This window comes from Dreissena polymorpha, chromosome 1 (assembly GCF_020536995.1).
Source record: "Dreissena polymorpha isolate Duluth1 chromosome 1, UMN_Dpol_1.0, whole genome shotgun sequence".
Classification (NCBI taxonomy): domain Eukaryota; kingdom Metazoa; phylum Mollusca; class Bivalvia; order Myida; family Dreissenidae; genus Dreissena; species Dreissena polymorpha.
Window position 1 is genome coordinate 32,268,801 of NC_068355.1, and position 23,754 is coordinate 32,292,554.

The 23,754-nt window shown below is 35.7% G+C and overlaps 1 protein-coding gene across 3 annotated transcripts; it reads left to right on the forward strand.

Annotated features, from left to right (window-relative positions):
• Positions 1–4,891: 4,891 nt before the first annotated feature.
• On the forward strand, positions 4,892–23,147 carry LOC127875743 (uncharacterized). Of its 3 annotated transcripts, XR_008047484.1 has the most exons (9): positions 4,892–5,432; positions 6,050–6,435; positions 10,854–11,082; positions 16,302–16,375; positions 19,107–19,201; positions 19,429–19,620; positions 20,561–20,729; positions 22,037–22,175; positions 22,805–23,147. XR_008047484.1 is itself a non-coding variant. In XM_052420568.1 (7 exons), the coding sequence occupies exons 3-7, from the start codon at positions 11,032–11,034 to the stop codon at positions 20,617–20,619; spliced, it is 471 nt and encodes a 156-aa protein (XP_052276528.1). In that variant the 5' UTR covers positions 4,892–5,432; positions 6,050–6,435; positions 10,854–11,031; the 3' UTR covers positions 20,620–21,124. The 3 variants fall into 3 exon arrangements, 1 of the variants encoding a protein (XP_052276528.1); XR_008047483.1 differs by lacking the exons at positions 4,892–5,432; positions 6,050–6,435 and adding an exon at positions 21,235–21,336 and having other exon boundaries at positions 10,501–11,082; XM_052420568.1 differs by lacking the exons at positions 22,037–22,175; positions 22,805–23,147 and having other exon boundaries at positions 20,561–21,124.
• The last annotated feature ends 607 nt before the right edge of the window (positions 23,148–23,754 follow it).

Here is a 23,754-nt window from a genome sequence, read left to right on the forward strand (position 1 = left end):
TTCTAAAACTTAAAATTAATAGAATAAAATCATATTATGCTAGTAATATACTTTTATTAGATCTTATTGAAATATAATTGATACATATTAATCATAAGGAACTTATTATGCCCCCCTTTTGAATAAGAGGGGGTATATTGTTTTGCACATGTCGGCCTGTCAGTCTGTTGGTCCTTCTGTCCGTCCACCAGATAGTGTCCTGATGATAACTAAAGAACGCTAAGGCCTAGGATCATGAAACTTCATAGGTACATTGATCATGACTGGCAGATGACCCCTTTTTATTTTCATGTTACTTGGTCAAAGGTCAAGGCCACAGTGACTCAAAATAGTAAAATGGTTTCCGGATGATAACTACAGAATGCTTAAGCCTAGGATCATGAAACTTCATAGGTATATTGATCATGACTGGCAGATGACCCCTATTGATTTTCAGGTCACTAGGTCAAAGGTCAAGGTCACAGTGACAAAAAACGTATTAACACCATGGCTGCCACTACAACTGACAGCCCATATTGGGGGCATGCATGTTTTACAAACAGCCCTTGTTAAAGAAAGAAAAACGCTTTGCGTATGGGTCCGTTTCACATACCCATAAATATGCCAGGAAAAGACCCACTTATGTATTCCCTTCGTATTAAGAATGCAAAAAAGATGAGGCGGAAAAGAAAAGTATGAATTTACTTGAGATAAAATATCCTCTTTACTTGTTTGTATAGTGTAAACTCATCCGAAATTTCGTGGTCAAAAAGACTTTTACGGACACATTAGTGCATTTTGTGGATTTCTCAGTGCAGAAAAATAAATGATGAATTTGTGTTAGTTACTTTTCTGTGTGTGATAAATTTGTGGATCAGTCAACCCTTAAAATCAACAAAAATAATGTTCCTCAAATAATAATGGTTTACAGTGTAACCTGTGTATTAAGAATGTTAAAGATGAAATTGACAAGAATGATATGATTTAACAAAACATAAAATGGCGTCTTTTATTGTGTATATCATGTTTACAGCAGGACTTGTTTTACTTGAGGATCAATAACTCAAACTCTTCTTCAGCTCGATGCTTTCCAACTTATCATACAGGAACCTCAGTTACACAACACCCCGAGAATTTCTGTCATCCTCATAAGGCCTTGAGTTTTTATCAAGTTGTGAGATATTTAATAAAGCTTATAAATATGATTCCATGGAATGTATTTGTTCTTACTAAGAAGGACCCCGGCCTCATTCCCAGAACAGTGTAAGAAAAGCTTTAGAGTTAGTTTCCATGCATGCAATGGCAACAATGTAAGGATGCATGTTATGGGAAAACAGGACTTAATGCATGTGTGTAAAGTGTTGTCCCAGATTAGCCTGTGCAGTTCGCACAGACAACACATTCCCCTTTTATGGAGTTTTTAATTTAAATGAAGTTTTTTCTAAATCAAAATTCCATCTATGCAGAAATTCCATGATAAGCCTGTGTGGCTGCACATGCTAATCTAGGGAGACACTTAGGGCAACATTTATTTAGCCCTGTTTTCTCAGAGCAAGACAGTCTACAATCTGTTACAGAGTTGTACAAGGTGATATAATGTGAGCATTGTTTTTGGAAAATGGGGCTTAATGCATTGTTAGTGCAATCCACAGGTAAGCCTATGCAGTGTGCACACAGACTAATCCTGCAAGTGCAATCCACAGGTAAGCCTATGCAGTGTGCACACAGACTAATCCAAGTATGATAGTTCAGCTTTTAGGAAATTTTCGTTTAAAGGGATTTCTTCTAAACAAAAATCAAGTCTTGATGGAAAGCGTCGTCTCAGGTAAGCCTGTGAGGACTGCATGGGCTAATTTGGGACAACACTATACACATGCATTAAGCCCAGTTTTGCCAGAACAGGGCTTAAGTTAAGTCTGCTTCAAATCTGTTGTAGAGGGGTATTTATAAATTCTGATGAGAACAAAAATGAGACAATGATGTACATGTACATGCAAATTAAAAATAATTGTTGAAACAATACTTATCTTAGGAATGTATGAGATTTTTATTACTTACTGTAAATGGGTAGTCAAGCTAGTAAACATAGTCTTATTAGATTGTGAAATCTTAATTTATTTAAGTAAAGAAAGAAGAAAAAATGCAAGAATACAATAAAAACGTATGTAGAGAAGCTATTGATGTATAGTAGAAATAAAATTAAATAAAGCATTGCAAACACTTTATAAACTGTAAAATAGTTATTATTTGTGGGACATTAATTGTCGTTGAATTTGTGGGTTTACTGATGCATGAATTCAATTCAAACACATAACACCAGAATCAGAAATCTATGAATTTACGTGTCCAGAAAAAAGTAATTTTTTGAAAACTCCAAAATGTTATGTCAACATATATCTGATTGATGGGGACCCAATTTTTTGTGTCAGTCAGCACGTTTTTTTGTCTGGAAGGGACATGAACATTTAGAGCTTTTTTTCTTTCTTACGTAATGGCTGTTTTTTACCACAAATTTGATAATTTGACGACTCAAATGTTCACAATTAAAAAAAGTTTGCGATTCAAATTTTCTTAATTGTAAAAAGTTTGCGAGTCATTTTTTTTAAATTTTGAACAATTCATGACTCATTTGTTCATAATTTTGAAAAGTTCGCGACACATTTTTTGACAATTTTGAACAGTTTGTGACTCATTTGTTCACAATTTTTAAAAGTGTGCGACTCATTTTTTCACATACTGAGGTGGCAACAGCCCCTTCACAAGGATGAGACAAAACAAGCCCTGTGATTTGATTTGTGTTTGTGGGAGTTTGGTTATTTTTAAACTGAAACATTTATTTTTCCATAACTGAACATATCAAACCAAATTAATGTTTGCAAATTACTTGGAAAAAACGGTGCAATGGGTTTAGTTACTGTGAAAATGTGGAGTTTTGGGCATCTTCACAGTACAGGCTAACTAGTTGTGTTAGCTGGTAATTGTTCATGTTAAGTAGCCTTTTACTTAGAATTTTACTCCCAGGTGTATGTGAACAGTCATGTGTTTTCTTCTTTTTAAAGTACACGTAAAAGGCACCTTCTTATATGCTATTGGACTAATAAAATGAGCACTGAAATTGAACATTTCACTAAAAACACATGTAAAAGAATATGTTGATGGATTTGTGAAATTAAGTTCCATGAAATTAAAAGGACCCATAATTCCCAATTTGAAGATTATTTTACACTGCAAATTGTCCAATTGTCAGGTATTATCACGCTTATTATTCCCAATTAGTGTGGTTCAGGTACTTTAAACAATTGGGAAAAAATGTTGCTGGTGTATTACTAACGTTCTAGTTCAAAAGACTAACTGGGCTTCCATATTCCATATTGGTTTGCTCCATGTTACAGCTACTGCTCAGCAAAGAATACAACTGTCTGGTGAAAGGCTCGACCGTATCAAAGTCCAGTGATGTCGGGGTATGTGGCCGTTCCATGTCTGGGGATTGCATTTTAGCTGACACTAACAAGGGAGAAAACTGAAGATCTGCACCTGCAGTGAGTTGTTCCCCTTTAATTGCTGTTTAATTAATTTAACGGACAATAAAAAGGAAGAAAACTGAAGATTTGCGCCAGCAGTGAGTTGTTTCCTTAAGTTGCTTTTTATTTATTTAGTCTACAATAACAAAGGAAGTAACTGAAGATTTGCATCAGCAGTGAGTTGTTTCTCTTTAGTTGCGGTCTAATTTTGTCTTCAACTTTCGTTACATATTAATTTACTTTTGAATGTTTTTCTTTTGTGAATTTAATCAGATTTTAACAATCAAGGATCTGGCATGGTAAAATTTTGTTTGTGTTTTTTTAACTTTGAGAAGACATTAATGTTAACTTTTTGCCTCCAATTTATTGAAACATAAAAGTACAGTAAAACATCAGTGAGGGCATTATAAAAGAAAAGTTCTTAATAGAACGAGTACCATTTAAACATATTAGAGTTTTAACAAGTTGATGTTCCCTGATATTTTTATTGTTATGCAGGAAAGAAGTGGCTAAAAAGCTAAATAAGCCGCGCTCTGAGAAAATAGGGCTAAACACATGTGCTTAAATTGTTGTCCCAGATTAGCCTGTGCAGTCCGCTCAGGATAATCAGGGACAAAACTTTCCTCTTTAAAGTTATCTTTCTTTGAAAGGAAGTCTCCTCTTTTTGAAAATCCAGTCTAGTCGGACATTGTCCTCCCTGATCATGTGGACTTGCTAATCTGGGAAAACACCTTATAATATTAATGAGATGCATATTGGTTTTTAAAATTACATCTGCAATCTGCAAGTTAAAAATATAAATTATGAATTGACAGGTTAATATAGTATTGACCAACAATTTAGATGTTTGAGTACCAAATGGTTTGACTGAATCAAATGTCATGCTATTTCAGACAAGGAACCAGTGAAATTCAAGATTCAAAACTCATGAGACTGAAGTTTTGCCGCTGAAATCCTTCACATCCTATCAAGAGGCATATTTTGTTATAGATTGTAATATAAACCTGTTTTACTAGTTCATATTACCCATGTTTTCAGAAGAGCACCAGCCTTGATATAGAGTTGGTACGGCAACGACAGAAGTCGGGCCCGCTGGAGCCCCAGTCCAGCACGAACCCTCCCCTGACCCCTAGCTCCTCCCATTTGACCTCTGGCATCAAAGAGTCAGCATTGTTTAACAATTCCATCCCATAGCAATTTCTGAGCACATAGAGTGTTTGCACATTTTTCTCAACAAGCGCAATGTCCGTGTTGAGTCTGCACTTGGCCCCTGATTGGTTTGATAGACTCAAGTGTCGGAGCTGGTAGAAGTGTTACAGACATAAGAAGTTATTGCAGCTGTTATGGTAACAATAACAGTCAGCTCTCGCTGTTTGACATTAAATTGAATATTACGAAAAAATACAAAGCTGGATACCTCATTCCATTCTATTTGGGACAAACAGACCTGCAGAAAGGAACAGGAGAAAATCACGGGAATGTTTGAAGAGTTTAAGTCAGAAGCGTAAGCTTTCCACCGGGGATACTCCTGGATGGTCTAAACTTAAGGGACAGTCCAGGTTTGTCCTCTCAGGTGTCCAAACTGTCCAAAGAGAACGCATTTATTTTTGACGCAGTTGCTAACAAAGAAAGGCAGTACCAACTTCGTTGTGAAGAATCAAGCATGGTACATCCCTGGGGCATGCCTCAGGTGGGAATTCCATCTGCAACAAGGTGCTAAAGGTGAACCCATCAGAGTGTGTTACTAACCACTTCAAGACCAAACAGCCTCACATTGATTCGACGATAAAGAAGGCGTTGAAAAATGACAGCAGTTTTGATGTGTCATCCAGTTTGCTCTTCGACTCTCAACCCAACGTTAGTTAGAACGCAAACTCAGCATTTAGCGTTATCAGCGAGGCTCGAAGGTCATCTCTGCTTCTTAAGCTTCAGGTGAGACCTTACAGTGTTATTTACTTTGTAAAAGTTGGGGCCCAAATTCAGCACCATTACTAATCTCATAAAGTCTATACCATATTTTTCCCATAATTACTGTCTTAAGTTCCCAATTGAAGATTTGCCTGAAAAAATTATTTATATTTAATAGGTTCCAACACGTTTAAGTTTAACATAAGTGAAATTAATATTTATAGCATTAATTATAAATTTTTAAGTATTTGTTAAGAGACAGTTGTATTGCGTCACAGTGACATTTATAAAGTGGTATAGTCTCACATTTGAATTTCTGAAGTTATGCCGGTTTCAAAAAATATATATATATATAATTATGACACCTTTCTACATACTGTACTTTTCAATGTATTCCTTGCTGTTTAAAGCCCCAAACATTTCAATTTAACAAGTGTGTGCATGTTATTCATTATAACAATGCTATTGTGAGTGCTAATTTGTGGAAAAAACAATTGCGCTATCCTAAATATCAATTATAGACGCAATTTTCAGCATTAAACAAGCAGATGTTAAGAAAGGTGTAACAGTATTCATATTCAAGGCTTATTCATTTGTCACTAAAAACACTTTTTATGGTTAACGTTCCATTTCCTTTTCAGATAAAATTATAAGCCAACAAGACGAACATCGTTGAATCATTTTGCACATATACTAAAATTCGCTCAAAAAATTCAGCACATCACTTATGAACATCTTCTCGCAAGGCGGCTACATCAGCACTTCCAACAGCTGAGCCTTGGTGAGTTCCACTCCTGTCCCGATGAGTCGCTCCAGGTGATACAATCTGATCCACAGATAGAGCAGACGCTGAGTGACTCGTCTGTTAACGTGACTGACCTCCATATGTTGCTCTCTAATAATGTGAACCTGCCGGAGGAGCAGTGTTGTCCTACATTCCCTGTTCTGGGTGGTGACATTGGCGTCAAGACTCACACAATCTCTGGCTATGGCCCTGTCGCAGCAGCAGCAGCAACAAAAACAGGAAGTATTTCAGCTTCACTCTGGGAAAACAGGGCTTAATGCATGTGCCTCAAGTGTTTTACCCACAAAAGCGTGTAAAGTCTGCTCAAGCTAATTAGTGACCACACTTTCCGAAATATATCTTAACCCTTTACCACTCAGAAACGCATTTTGACGCATGTGAAGTCCTTTAGAAAATCAAATTGAATTTAAGTCATTTCTGAATATATTCAAGTCTGAAAGGCTTCATTTCCAACCCTTAGATACCGATGAGTAGCAAACAGCATAAAACCTAACCAGACTGCCAGTAAATGGCAGGAAGTTCTGGTTTTATGCTGTTTGCACATAGCCATTTCCACTTTGCTTCTGAGTGGGAAAGGGTTAAAACAAAGAATTCCATTAAAGCTGAAAGTGTCATGGCTGATAAGTTTGTGCAGACTGCACAGGCTAATCTTGAACGACTTTACGCTTATGCATTTAGCCCAGTTTTTAAAGAGTTTAGTGTTGCTTATTAAGTTAACGTAACATCAGTTCTTTTCATACCTTTCTGAAGAAAAGTTCCTATTACCAATTAGGAATTTTGTGTTTTTAAATTAGTCAAACTGAGTAAATAAATACATATATAAGATATTTGATATCAGTTTTAATCATGAAGGGTCAGGGCATATTTTCATTCATTTTTGTTCCAAAATTCAGCCTCTAAACCAAAAGTTTTTTGTGTGTTTTCACTTGTATATTAACAAAATTTCCCTTGCATAAATTAAACAAAATACTTATTAAATGATGTTTAATTTAAATTTAACAATTATTATGCCCCCCTTCGAAGAAGAGGGGGTATATTGCTTTGCTCATGTCGGTCGGTCCGTCCACCAGGTGGTTGTCAGACGATAACTCAAGAACGCTTGGGCCTAGGATCATGAAACTCCATAGGTACATTGATCATGACTCGCAGATTACCCCTATTGATTTTGAGGTCACTAGGTCAAAGGTCAAGGTCACGGTGACCCGAAATAGTGAAATGGTTTTTGAATGATACTCAAGAACGCATACGCCTAGGATCATGAAACTTCATGGGTAGATTGATCATGACTTGCAGATGACCCCTATTGATTTTGAGGTCACTAAGTCAAAGGTCAAGGTCACGGTGACCCGAAATAGTAAAATGGTTTTCGGATGATAACTCAAGAACGTATACCCCTAGGATCATGAAACTTCATGGGTAGATTTATCATGACTTGCAGATGACCCCTATTGATTTTGAGGTCACTAGGTCAAGGTCACGGTGACCCGAAATAGTAAAATAGTTTTCGGATGATAACTCAAGAACGCATATGCCTAGGATCATGAAACTTCATAGGTAGATTGATCATGACTCGCAGATGACCCCTATTGATTTTGAGGTCCAAAGGTCAAGGTCACGGTGACCCAAAATAGTAAAATGATTTTCGGATGATAACTCAAGAACACTTTTGCCTAGGATCATGACATTTCATTGGTACATTGATCATGACTCGCAGATGACCCCTATTGATTTTCAGGTCACTAGGTCAAAGGTCAAGGTCACAGTGACAAAAATTGTATTCACACAATGGCTGCCACTACAACGGAAAGCCATACATGCCATAATTTTTCAGACCAATTCCGGGACATTGAGTTAAATTGTCCGGGACTTTTGCCGATTTTCCGGGACATGTATAAAATGTAGCGATATTTATAGACATATGCAATTTTGGTACGTTTTTTTTTTGTTTCGCATCGTTAATTGCAAAAGTTCGAAAGCCTCTCCGAAAGACACTTGATCTTTTGACGTCAAATTAAACATTACTACTTCCGTTACTAGATACAAGCCACGTGTTTTCAGTGTAAGCGTTCTGAACATAGAGTAGAGGTGACGTCACTGCGTTATTGTTATTAAGACCGGTGTGCAACGCGTAGTTGTTGATTCGCCTTTATTCATTTATAACATTTATATAATAAAAAATACAACAATACAGTACCGTTAGATCGTCAACTCATATCAATTCACAATACATACAACCAATCAAAAACTTTGTCGGTTAAACGTGCGAACATAAACTGCTTTTAATTTTTTACTCCGCGATGTTGGACTTCAGATGTGTGAACAACTATCCTTTGCCCTTACGCAGCGGGAAATAATGACGTAGTAGATTAAAATCAATTAACAACCACATTAAACAAGCAAATTCGTAGAATTAATATCCCCCGCAACATATGCTTTGTTTGAGGATGGGTGCAAATCGGACGGATGAACATACTGACAGATGGACAGACGAAGGAGGCGGGGGATATATACTCATACCAAGTTTCAATGAAATCCGCCAAAGCACTTCCAAGATATGGCTCAGGACACAAAAGTGCCTATAGTAAAAAGCATTTTTTCAAGATACAGAGGGTAATAACTCTGTTTTTAACAGATGGTGTACAATGCCATTTGGCGTGCATCATCCTCTTATGCATATATATACTCATACCAAGTTTCAATGAAATCCACCAAAGCATTTCCAAGATATGGCTCCGGACACAAAAGTGCCTATAGTAAAAAGCATTTTTTCAAGATACAAAGGGCCATAACTCTGTTTTTAACAAATGGTGTACAATGCCATTTGGCGTGCATCATCCTCTTATGCATATATATACTCATACGAAGTTTCAATGAAATATGCCAAAGCAGTTCCAAGATATGGCTCCGGACACAAAAGTGCCGGACGGACAGCCGGACGGACGGACAACACCAAAACAATATCCCTCCGCCTCTGGCGGGGGATAACAATGCCGCCTTTTCGGTTTGACCGCGAACGTGAGACAATCGATATGATAACAGAACCCCTGTTAATTGATCGATTTTGACACGTAGCGTAGTCTGCCTATTCGGGTAGGCATTGTCATGGAGACGCTGCAGATATACACAGATTCGAGGTGCTGTTAAGCCTAAGATAAGGTACATGTATATATGGATTTTGTAAATTCCGGGACATTTGACAGATTTCCGGGACAGCGGGACAAGTTCTTCATTTCCGGGACTGTCCCGGACAATCCGGGACATATGGCATGAATGGGACAGCCCATATGGGGGTCATGCATGTTTTACAAACAGCCCTTTTTCTATGTACATTGTCATATTGCTTTTATATTTTGCATACATCTTTACCAACATGACCATAATCTATTAACAAGAGCAGACAACTATATCAAGCATTTTTTAAGAATTATGTTCCCTTTTTTTACTTAGAAAATTGAAACGTTGGTTAAGTTTTGTGTTTAGGTTCACTGTATTCCTAAAGTATCAAAGCTATTGCTTTCATAATTGCAACACTTACTACCCATCGTAAGGGGACTGTGCAGGCAAAGTTATGTAACTCTTAATGGCATTTTGACAGAATTATGGCCCCATTTATACCTAGATAATTTAACATTTGGTTAAGTTTTATGTTATGGTCCATTTTACTCCTTAAGTATCATAGCTATTGCTTTTGAACTTGGAAAACCATCATAAGGGGACTGTACAGGGCAAGTTGCATAATTCTGGTTGGCATTTTAACGGAATTATGGCCTTTTTTGTCTTCGTAACTTCGAATATTTTGTTAAATTTTGTATCTAGATCCACTTTACTTCTTAAGTATCAAGGCTATTGCTTTCAAACTTCAAATACTTTCTTACTAGCATGAGGGTTCTGTACCTGGCAAGTTGAATTTGACATTTACCTTTGAATGACCTTGACTCTCAAGGTCAAATTAATAAATTTTAATTAAATTGCCATAACTTCTTTATTAAGAATCAGATTTGATTCATACTTTGACATAACAACACTTACCTGACATACCACAATGACTCCACCAAAACCATCCCCCACGCCCCACCCCAGAATCCACACCCCCCCCTCTAAAAAATAAATAAAAATAATAATATTTTTTCCTTTTTTTTATTTTTGAAAGATCATCTAATAAATGACCACACCCCCACATTATACCCTCCTCTCTACCCCCACCCAAGCCACCCCCACCCAAAAAGATTTTTTTTTCTTTGAAACATAGTAAAAAAATCCACAAATATGTATTTACTTTATTTTGGAAGGATTGTCCAACCATCCCACCCAAGCTATTGCTATCAGACTTAAAATAAAATCTTATTAGTTTGTTTTATGTCTTTACAAATGTTCAAGAGATTGTGGAAAATATACCTGAACTCAGAATTGTCTATAAAGTACAACTTCTTTAAAACATAAGGGATCAATATGTTTCAATTATGGTCCGCTTCCACTTAGAATATGACTATATTACCTTGACCTTATTGAATATGAACAATTTCCCCATGATGGCTTACGTTATACTGTCAAGTATTCGAATAGTTGAGCGTGCTGTCCTCTGACAGCTCTTGTTTGTGTAGAGGTCTATTGAAAACTGATAAAATTCCGGGATTTTTTAGATTTTCCGGTTCCTACAGGACCCCATACAATCACACATCTGTACACATCTGAACAACAACAGGCTCTCTGGCCAGTTGGGCCCCCACATCCAAAAACAATTCCTGGGTATAGGCGTCGAGCTTTTGGGTCAGGAATTTTGGGCAAAGCTCCTACCCCTAGGGTACAGCCAGTCTAACCATGGGACTCCGAACTTCCCTGCTCAGGGGCCAAGACTACCTCATCTACAAGGTAGGTTGTTATGCGAACAGTTTCACAGTCATTCAAATAACTTTTGGTAGAGTATGGATATTAATGTCCCCACTAAATGAGGTAAGGGGGGGGGGTATAAATATTTGCCCTCATCTGTGATTTTGTCTGTCCTTCCATCCTTTCTTCCATCTCTTTCCCTTGTGTGGCTGCCCTAGCTAAAAAAGTATTGTGCAAGAGGGATTGAAACTTTGCATTTATTTAAAAAGCATGTGACCTTGTGAACCGCCATATTTTGATTTGATATCTTTGACATAATTGAAGTGATGCATTTTGTCATATTTTTTGCTACTAGAGGCCTGAAACTGTGGATGCATTTTGGATACCATGGTATCTGCTGTCCATCCTTTTTCGATGTATTTCTGTTTGTCAACCTTTTGTCAAGGGACATTTTCTCCTGAAGCACATGAAAGAATTAAATGAAACCTCACAGGAATGTTCCTTGGGTGTTCATTTATTTCTTCGTTTTTGAAACCCATATCCAAGAGGTTTAATGTTTGGTGTGCAACAGTGTAAACACCCCCTGTATGTCGATAATCCAAACTAAGATGGATAATTCAAACTGAAGAAAAAACTGTCGTCTGAAACTGAAAGTTAGGTGATTATTTTATCATTTCTGCTAATTTAGAAACTATAAGGACGGTATTGTTCTACACATGTGATAATGAATGTCTGACACACACATAAGTTTTGAGTTGTGCAATGATTTAATAGTTTTCTAGTAAAAGACGATAAATTTGTCTTGGGAAAATGCTAATTTTCACAAAATGCGACCTATGTGTTAAATTATTTACTCGTCAATTGGCAAAAGAGCGAACGAAACTGTAACAAAGATATGCCAAATTATATCATGAATGTCCAATAAAAATTTACTTTTTAACACCTAGTGTGTTTCTGTGTTAAAATCATGTGTTATCAGGGCGGGCATAACAGTTCATGGATAAATCCAAACTAATATGAAAATTTCTGTGGATAATAACCAAACTCAAAATGGATAATTCACAAACTGCGATGTATTGAACATGTTTTCCAAACACAGATTAGATATTACTCTTTGAAAACAACTTATTTATAACACAAAACTCACACGATGTGTATAATGGAATATAAAAAATACTTTCAACGAACATCAACATTCATTTATTTGTTATAAGTGAAATTAATTGCAATGGAACTTGCATATAAGACAAATGAGATAAGAAACAAAATAAGCATGCGAGATTTGCATTCCACGTACACAGAGATGCCACAACACGTGTTCCATCTCATTTTGGATAGCATGAAAAGCATAGAAATGTAAAAATGTCCCTACTTATTATTGAATCACTTGATTTAAAGGGATTTAAGTTGAAGCTGCATCTAAATGTGGCACTTGCCCCGCTGATTCATGTATTTGTTACCATATTTGAGGTTTTGAATATTGCTTTAGGCATAACTGATCTGATTCATTATATATTATGTCAGAAAGATTGCATCGAATTGCACACAAATATTCAAGGTGCATATCGACGGCTTGTATAGCATTTTATTTTCCGAAATATATTAACACACTGAACAAAACATATTAAATGATTTCTCTACACACAGACATAGGTATTAAAAACCTGTAAATTATGTATTTTAATAATAATAAAAAAGTTTTCCCCGTGACCATGTTCGCCGGCGCGGGAAATTTGAAGTAGTAGTAAAATATTTACGAGTTAATTGTACAGTATCCCCCTATTCGCATGCTCATTGACAATAAACGACTTTTAATGGTTTAGCATAGAAAGCTTGTGATAACCTAATGTGCCGGTTGTTTCTTTTAACGTAAGTTCTCTATTTTTTATTTTTTATACGTAATGGTTCGTTGTGTATGGATAAGTATTTCTTTCATGCATTTAAAGCGAGATTAAACGATTTTTATATGTGTTAAATTATAATATATTGATAAAATATGTTACAATAACACAAAATAGGCAAGACAAATTATACATTGAAGACGAATTTCATCAAATGCAGCAAAGACAAATTAGCGCCCCGAGCCGAGCCATACTTTTTTTCCTACAATAACCGAAGCATCGTCTTTTTAGTTAGTGTTCGTGTATCGTATGAATAGATATGGTTGCAGGAATTTACAAAGGACCGTTAAACTAAATTTAGATTCACATCGTACATGCATGATTTACATGCTGGCGAATTCGACTGTACAGACATTTTCGATTTCAGAATTGAATATCTGGCTTATTTCGCATTTTAGACACATGTTTTTCTTAATTATTATTTTAATTTATATTGAAATATATGTTTAATAAGTTTTTTTACAAATTTTATGCTAAATAATAAGTATTCACAAAATTGTACAATCTCGCTTTAAAGGACTCTGTGCAATAATAACATCTGTAGTTTTCCATTATCTTCTGTTTTACCTGAAAAGCAAACAAAGTCATTTTGTATGATGATTGTTTTACAATGTGCTAAAATGCTTTTGTTGTCAGCAACTAAATAAATCTCGAAATATTTTACAAGAGTGTTCATTTTATATAGATCTTTACATAAAGACATCTTGCAGTTTGATCATTATCCATCGACTTCCACATATGAGTTTGGAATTATCCATACACTAGTTTGGTCATTATTCAATTTGTATATTCTTGTCCTAAACAAATAAGAATATATTGCGTTTTCGAGCATTTACGCCATTTATTTTTTTTACATACATATATGAAAGGTTAATACATAAGCCCAAGCATTAAAACATTAAAAACATTTGATTATAATTGTTTTTGGCCTAAAACTTTCGACAGTTTCATTTACTTTTTCCAGATTTTCAAACATATTCATTTTATTTCGACGTAATTGTTTTTTAGCTCACCTGAGCGATAGCTCGGGGTGAGCTATTGTGATCACTCACCGTCCGGCGTCCGTCCGTCTGTCTATCTGTCTGTCTGTCTGTAAACAATTTGTAAACATCTTCTTCTTCTAAACCATTGAGCCAATTTCAACTAAATTTCACGTGGAGCATCCCTAGGTCATGGGACAAAAGAATTGTTAAAAAAAATTTGATCACATAACCAAGATGGCCGCCATGACCATATATGGTAAAAACCTTAAAAAATCTTCTTGTCAGGAACCGCTCATCAGATTTTCAAAAAATTTCACAGGGATGACCTTTGAAAGCTCCCCTGAAAAAGTTGTTCAAAGAAATTTGATTCGTCAAAAAACATGGCCGCAGGAGCTCTTTGAACTTTGCATGTTTATTCGTTTTTGCCTATTTTGTGAAAACTTTCAAAAATCTTCCACATTTTTTGTCCGATCCTTTCCAAATTTGCACAGTGTCTTTATATCAATGAGGACACGAACCCTACAAAAAATGACCATTATTGGTCCATGAAGTACAGAATTACCTCCCCTTGAATTGAGAAAATGGTGTTTATGCAATAAAGTCCAAATTTTTCATCCAATTCTTTCCAAACTTGCACAGTGTCTTCATATCAATGAAAACTCGAGCCCTGTCGAAAATGAGCAACATCGGACCATTTGGTCCAGAATTATCTCCTTGAGATGGCAGATTTAGAAATAATTATAGTGTACTCTTTTTTCCAATTAATAGTGCTATTAGAGTAAAGGATTTGCTGGCTACAGGCCAGGTTTCTCTGACACGATTCTCTTCTGATGGCTTTGCTGCAGACCACATAAACCCTTAACCCAGAACAGTTAATTCTTCCTGCAAATGTTTGTGACTGTGGAAATCATTGAAATAAAAGGAGAAATTGCTGAAATTAGCATTTTCTCCTTTCATCACAATGCTTCCTACCCTATTAAATCAGTTTCTTCTTATTCCATTATAATTTAATTTGTCGTCTGCAAACTCTTTCAATTTGGAAAAGGGTTAACTACCAGAAATCAATTAATGCTGTAGTTTTGTTGATGAGAAATTATTTTTCCTTTAAAATGGGAGGTGATTATTGCTTAGGAAATTGCTCTGGTAGGGTTGAATCATTGTGGGAAATTGAGAAATTGTTTAGTCCAAAACATGTTGATTGGTAAAGGGTTAAATGGATACCATTTTTAAAATGGGAGGTGATTATTGCTTAGGAAATTGCTCTGGTAGGGTTGGATCATTGTGGGAAATTGAGAAATTGTTCAGTCCAAAATATGTTGATTGGTAAAGGGTTAAATGGATACCATTTTTTTCCAAGTTACCCTTTTCCTTATGCGAACATGGGTTGCCTGTTTAATGGATGATATCTTGTCAATTTTGAGAAAAAAGAGGAATCTCTTCAAAACAAGCAAAAATTCCTTTTATCTCAATGTTTAAGTCCACTTTTTAGCGTACCTGAGCAGATCATATTTTCCTCCTAAACCATTGAGCCAATTTCAACCAAATTTCATGTGGAGCATCCTTACGTCACGGGAAAAAAATATTGTTAAAAAAAAATTTGGTCACATAACCCAGCTGGCCGCCATGCCCATATATGGTAAAAAACCTTAAAAAATCTTCTCGTCAGAAAGGGCTCGTCGGATTTTCAATTTTTTTTACAAGGATGATCCTTAAAGGCTCCCCTAAAAATTTGTTCAAGAAAATTTGTTTCTTGTCAATTACCATTGGGCCTAAGGCTATTAAATTTGTTCAGGTGAGCGATTCAGGGCCAATGTGGCCCTTGTAATTGTTATGGGTTTATTAGCGCACTGTTTCCGGCAAATTATATTTTACCAAACAGAAAACGTTTATTATGTCACAACTATATCGTAAATAAACGTATTCTTACAAATAAATGACTGGAGTCTTTATTTCTGTCGACATTTTTTTCTTCAGTTTGAATAATCCTTCTAAGTTTGGATTATCGACGTACAGGGGAAGGTAAAGTGAGTCCTCTAAAAATATTACCAAATTATGTCTCTGGGGTCAATAGGCTTAGCCCTAGGATTTCCCAGTTTTACATAAACATATTTAGGGACAGAAAATCTTTGTCTGCAACTTCAAAGCCCAAGTGTTTCATATTCGGTATGGAGCATAATCTAGAGGTCCTCTACAGAGTTTGTTTGATTAATTCACCTGGCCTTAGTGGTCATAGACTGATACAGGTAAAACCTTAGAAAAAACATTTGGTTAAACCACAACGCCCCTTGGTTTCATATTTTGTCCATGTAACTGATGCCATTTCCGAATGCATTGAACATATTTCTGGATTTGTTAAGATCTTTCTATCTGTTCACAGGGACCTTATCCTCACAAGTTCAGTCCCAGAGAACCATGTTACCCAACTGCAACACAGGCAATACATCTCAACAGGTAAGTCCCAGTAACAGTTTGTTATCCCCCGCCATAGGCGGAGGGATATTGTTTTGGCGTTGTCTGTCCATCCGTCTTTCCATCCGTCTGGCGCTTTTGTGTCTGGAGCTATATCTTGGAAGTGCTTTGGTGGATTTCATTGAAACTTGGTATGAGTATGTATATGGATAAGAGGAGGATATTAGCCAAATAGGCATTGTACACTATTTGTTATAATGGAGTTATAACCCTTTGTATCTTGAAAAAATGCTTTATAATATAAGCTTAGAGCTTTATATCCTTGAACACATGAGCCAGAGCCATGAAACTTGCCATAGATGTTGCCAATCATCTGGGGGTGCTCCACATTTAACATCCATAATCCTAGGGGCTAAGGTCAAGGTCACACAATATTTTGTCATTTCTTTACTTTCTAGCTGAGTGTCAAATATAAGATCCAGGTTGCTAGGCTCGTGGTCAAAGTCACACACAAAGATCAAAATCACACATTTTGATTAAATATGCCTTATTTGGTAAGGATTCTAGCATACATTGTCCTCAAATATCAGGCAGAGCAAGACCTATGTGTTTGTGACCAAAGTCAAGGTCACACATAAAAGGTCACACATTTGTAGAAATATTTATTACTTAGCCATTTTTTTACTATGCTCAGTGGATTCTGTAATGACATTTTATAATTCTGTTCCATCTTCTTCCTTGCTGTGTGTCGTATGTAAGATTCATGTCTAGGGTTAAGGTTAAGGTTCATGTCTAAGGTTAAGGTCAACATCACACAATATACTTCATGCAAGGGTCAAGGTTACACAAATGCTTCATGTAAGGTCCTATGCTAAAACCCTTAACTGACCAGCATTTTTTCCAGAATTATGTATACATCTTTGTTCTTAGAAATTACAGGTTAGAGATTTTGTGCTCCAACAAGGGAGAGCATATTGTCGCTGACTTGTATGTCCTTCCTTATGTCATAATTTTATCTGGATGAGGATTTTGTTTTGGCGTTGTCCGTCCATCTAGAAAACTTTTGTGTCCAGAAGCATATTGTGGAACTTCTTTTGTGCATTTTAATGAAACTTGTTTGTATATAAATGCATTTCATTAATAAAATATATGCCTAAAATGTTATGTTGTAAGTTTTTGAATGTCCCCAAATACTAATAATACACACATGTTGGGCCCATGTTCACCAACCATTCTTAGTTTCTTGTACATTTAAATTAATTACTCCCCCCCCCCCTATAAGGGGGAGGGATATAGAATTGGCGTTGTCTGTCAGTCCATCCCTCTGTCACAATTTTGATATTGGTGGGGGTTATAAATTCAATGAATTTGCTTGTTTCACCACTTTTGGATTGGGGCTGGGGCCCTTTGGATTCTGAAAAACTGTGTTGTTTTAAGTAAAATGGAGGAATTGGTGTTGTGGTTGTTTTTACTAACAATTGCTTTAATATTGGGGATAAAAGTGTGTTCAATATTACATTTGCCATGTTTGAACTTGTAGAGCTGATTAGGAAAATGAACTTTATATTGCAAAAAAAATATATATTTGTTTTTGAATCCTTCAATTGTTAATTTTATTCATTTTGGAAAAATCTATATTTTGTTACATTTTAAAAGGGGCCGAATAACAGCCCCAAATAAATATATATAAAACAACTGAGGTAAGTCCCTTGCCATTGGAAAAGGGATCACTGTGGCACAGCTGTGACCACCATCCATGAGGCCCATTCATAATAAGACTAGTTCTGGGAAAACTGGTCTTAATGCACATGCTGGTTTAAGTCTCGCCCCAGATTAGCCTGTGCAGTCTGCACAGGCTTATAATGGACTACACTTTTCACTTTTGGAGAATTTTTTGTTTAAGGATGTCTCTTCTACATGAAAATCCTGTCTTGGCCAAAAGTTGTGTCCCTAAATATCCTGTGCCGACTGCACATGCATTAAGCCCAATATTCACAGAATGTGGCCCTTATAACTTTAATGCTTTGATGTAATCAAGCTGTAACAAATTGGTTAAACCCAAATGCAAACTCAGTTTTCTGCACTTCACTTAATTTACCAGTATATCTTATTTCAATAAGTGTGAAACTATTGCATTTCATATAGAAATGTGAAGAAGATACAACAGTTTCACGCTAAACCCTTAAATTAAAATTGACCATCAAGAGCAACAACATACAAATTATCTATAGGCACCAAGCAAACTGACTTTTTATCTCTTTACAAAATCAAGTTCCATATAAAAGGTAATTATCGTAATAAAACTGCATTTATATGAAGGGGTCACTTGTATTTTTGCCTTTGCATTAGATGGTAAGAATGTTTATCTGGACAATATATAGGCTGATTTTGTATCGAGGTCACTTGCATCCAAAAACTATGTAACTATGTCACCAGGTCAAATCTTCAGAAACCCTTGATGCCAATATAGAGGCCACATTTATGACTCAATCTTGATAAAACTTTGAGAGAATGCATATCTTGACAATGGCAAGTTGGAATGAGGGATTGTGCATCCAAAAACTAGGTCACTAGTTATTATAGTAGAAAAATCTTCTTGCTACTCTAAAGGCCACATTTATGAGTTGATTTGATGACACTTTGTCAAAATGTTTATCTTTTCATTTTAGGTGTTTTAATTTATGTGACATGCATCCACTAGTTAATCTTTTGAAATCCTTGTTTCCGCAGTAGAAGTCACATACATGTCTCAATCTTGATGAAACTTTTTCAGAATGTTCATCTTGACAATATCTAAGCAAAGTTCAAAATTGAATTCCGATCTTGCACCAGGTCGAGTCTTCTACCAAAGTTTAATGTTTAACTCAGGTAAGCGCTTTAGGGCCATTATTAATCTCTTGTTTCAATTAACAACTTTCAGAGGATTTTCAATGCAGAACCATTTAGATTGTTATCTACTAAGGAACTTTGAGATTGTTTTAAAAGAAAATGTTAACATTTAAGGAATATAGAGTGTTTTGGTCAGTAAACTTGAAATACGCGTGGCGTTTAATTTGAGACAAATTTGCATGTTTTCTTTTCATTCATGTTTTAAGGTCCGTCAGTCTCTTGTGTAACAACCGAAGCTAAAGATGAAGTGCCACAGAGAGAAATAGAGGTCACAACAGTAAGACATGCAGATATTGCTGCTTCAGTCTCAATAGCAACATCAGCAGCAGCAGAAGCAAAAGCAGCAACAACACCCACAATTCAACAATCAACAGTGCCATTGCTGAGCTCTTTCAAATGTATGAGGCTTGGAAAAAACTTATATTGAGACTCACCTTTGGTGAATGTTTCCTTTAATTGTTGACTGAATAATTACAATGGAGCTTTTCTCTAAAATAACGCATGTGCCTAAAGTGTCGTCCACACAGGTTTATCTGGGACGACACTTTCCGCTTTAATTGTATTTTTTTGTATTTAGGTAGTCTCTTCTTGCAAAAATCTGGTTTAGGCAGAGTGTTGTCAGTGATTAGCCTGTGCAGATTGCACAAGCTTATCGAAGTGGATACTTTTCACACATACATTTTGCTACATTGTCACAGAGTCATAATAATGGAGTCATTTTTCTGAAGGTTAGTTATTCAGAGTGGCGCTTTGTCTGTATATAATGTTAAAGGATTGTATTGTATTTGATTAAACCACGTCCACATTTCTCAAGGGAATTATAATGAAACATCAATTGTGTGAACACCATGGAGTGTGGGTTGAGGGTTAGTTGACATTTTGTGACAAAGCTCTAACTTATCATTGGCCCAGTCACGACTCTCTTGCACAATAGTAATGGACTGTCTCTGTATCTCATCATACATGGGAATTCAGAGGCTGTGTAACTTTTTTTATAAATCACTATGCACCGCAGTCTATTGCACCGTCCGCTCTATATGGATTGTTTAAAAAAAACCTAATTGAGTTATTGAAAATATTTGTTAATTTCAATGTGAGAGCGTTATATAGCACAATATATTAACACCACAGATGCAGATGCATGATAACTATTGTATTAATGGCAAACATCAAAAAATGTATTTCTTAACATTTTGCCTCAAACACATTATGATGAACACATTATATTTGTTTCAAAATATATCTAAATAACATGTGTTTCAGGAAATATCTAAACATATTGATATATTTGACTTTGCTTTGATTTATATTTTCTATGATTTCTCTTCTCCTAATTAGGTCGAGGATCACCCAAAACCACTCGGTGCCAAGCAATGAAATTATCAGCTGCCACTTGACATGACCACTGTACACACCTGGGAGTCAGGTTTAAGGTCACATCAGCTTAAATGTTCACGGCAGTAAGAAAATGAAAGATCTTAAAGGGACTTGTTCACAGATTGTGTGGGTAAGTTGACAGACCTCATTGGCATTACTAAAAAAATGGCAACAATTTTAAATGAATAAACATATGACTACAACTTATACCAATATATTGCGGTACATAGTGTATAGTATCGCAATATGCTTTTACTGCCTTGAATACAAATATAAATTACCCAAGTTTGGAATCCAAATAGAGGCAGTTTTTTTAATTTTACGTCCTTAATATTTATTATTTTAATTATTTTAGGTTATTCCATAAACTGTATTTTATTGGTTTTAATAATGTTTGTAAAAATATATTGAGAACTCGATGACCACTATATCTTAAAACAAAATGACTGCAGAACAGGTCTTAAACATTTTCCTTTAAATATGTCACTATCTTTCTCAGTAAACACAATGTCTGCAGAAAGAATAACCTCTTTCCTTTTAAAGAATCTCAATATGTTTTTTACTGCAAACGGATTTATTACAGAACTGGAATCTATCTTTGAACATTTTCCTGCAGTATTCTCCGTCATTTGCAGTTAACAAGATGACTGAACAACATGGCATCAATGGCAAGGAAGAAGTTCTCAGGGGGGGGTAATCACGTGCAAGTCAAGATGGTGACGTCCATGCCAAGACTGGTATGGTTCGCTGTTTTATAGCCTTTACTAGTTTTATTAATTTTTAAATGCCGCTTTATTTCCAGCCATAACAGTAAGAAAGTGATTAGTATTTGTTTTGTATTAATATACGCTTATATCTCGACTTGACTCGCCACGTATTTTCTTAGCGGGAGCTGTAATTTTGTGATCCCGCTAAGAAATTTTGTTGTGAGTAAAGTAGAGATATAGAGCGAATATTAATACGAAATAGACGCTAATAAATCTGCATGGACGCGACCATCTTAACTATTAGGTGATAACCACCTCTTAGTGATTGTCCCCAACTTATGTAAATCAACTTTTTCAAAATGTGTTGTATTTGGTGAATCATCAAATATATATACCACTTTTGTTAGAAAAAGTATATTATTTGTATATAAAAACTCTTCAAAAAAAATTGGTCATAACCAACAAACAAAAAATTAAACTAATTTCTAATATTTGGCGTGATTGCATTGACTGTATGTTAAGTTTTAAGAGGCTTTCCAACTCTGGAACTTCGTGGACACAAGGCTTTAGTTAAGCCTCTTTATTTTACCTTGTTTATATGAAAGTTTATGGCTTATTAAGAAAATCACAAGTGTGGCGGGGTTGAACCAGTACTTGGGAGTCTTGAAAAAACAATGTCCAAATCATGCTAGTATTGTCTCGTTTGACACATGATTGACTTTATTTCCAGAAAACCCTGATTGCAAAGCGTAGAGTCTGCTCCGGAAGCATTTGCACACAAGGCACAAACATCAGCTGCAAAAATCGTCTCGATATTCTGTCATGGCCATGTTGCATGACCCTCAGTCTATGAACATAGAGAACCTTGGGTGAGTTTTCAAGTCATGTGCATGCTTTTTGCATGGCACCAATTAAAGCGATGGGTGGTTGAATGTAGATTTAACATAGTCCGTCCATACGTCTTTCGCATCAGCTAACGGATTTGTTTGTCTACTAAGAGTATTGCGTCCTATGTGATGAAATCAAAGATATGTTCCATCATATGAACTTACCCTCCTGTGTAACTTTTTTCACTCTCTATGACATTAGTGGAGTTTTGTGACACAAGAAAAATGTGGATGCGTCCGTGACCATGGTGACCAACTCTTGTTTCCTACTTCACAAAAGAGATACGAGTTTTCTCATAAAAACTCTTGCTCAATGCACGTGTTTTGGGCCATCAGCTTATTGTCATTATTAACTATTTTTCGAATGGCAAAAAATTATCTTTATCAAATCCCATCCCATAGTATTTGTATATTAAGAGGTTACACTTCACCTTTAATATGTATAGTCGATTGTTATTTTATCAATAGTCTCAGGACCATTATTTCCTCTCTGGATTCAAATCAGATATGTTTTAACACCCTACGGCAGGCAGTGCTTGTTAATTTTTTTCATCTGTATCAAAAATATAATAAAAAACTGACTTTTCAGTAATGTGTCTTTCTTTTATCAGACACCCATGGAAGAAAGACAACTGGCCAATCAGAATTACAGCCTGTTGCAGCAGTTGTTACCATATTTTCCTCAGTCAAACCTGAGAAGCTCAGAGATATATACTGTTTAAGATGTGCTAGACTCTACATACCTCCTGGTATGTTCAGCACTTACTCTGACAGGTTTTATCTTTGAATTTTGTGACGGATGGAAAATAAATGAGCTTGTTCACATCGAAATGGCAGAATGACATATCACAACAATTGAAGTGGAAAGCCAGAAAGTCATGTGGACAGCCACGTTTTGTATGTGACCAGCCAAGTTGTATTCAAAGGAAAACACAAGTATATGTTTTATGGGAATTATGAAACTGTCAGTCATTTTATGTTGAAAGTTTTGGTGAAATATAGTATGTACATTATTATCATAAGCACACATATAACAAGTCTATCCAATGTCTTTGTCTGTATTATGAAACTTTCACTACAGACTTTGATCCTGATAATGATAACATTTTATTTTAAGATTGTCAAAGCTGTTTAAATGATGGTGGTAAATTGGATAAAATTGAGAAAATATTTAAGTATTTTCCTGTAATGAAACATGTTCATGTTTTCTGTTTTTACCAGTAATATAGATGTGCTACTTAAACAAATTCTTCAGAAAGGCTGAGAGTTATGAAATATCGGAATTGTCTGTCTATCAATCTTTCTGAAACAATATAAGTCGATTGGCTCACCCGGGTCAGTATTCGATCAAGAATCTTGTTTAGTAGCATAATATTTCATCGGAATACATGTATAAATAAATTCTGGGAAAAATCATTTAATGTACCTAACATAATTGATTCTGTATTTACTATCAGTACTTGGTTGATTTCAATGCCTGTGGTTTATTAAATGATAAGAGCATGACTCTTGTGTTATTGGGAAAGCTTTTCATGTAAATGAGAATTAAACAAAGATGAAA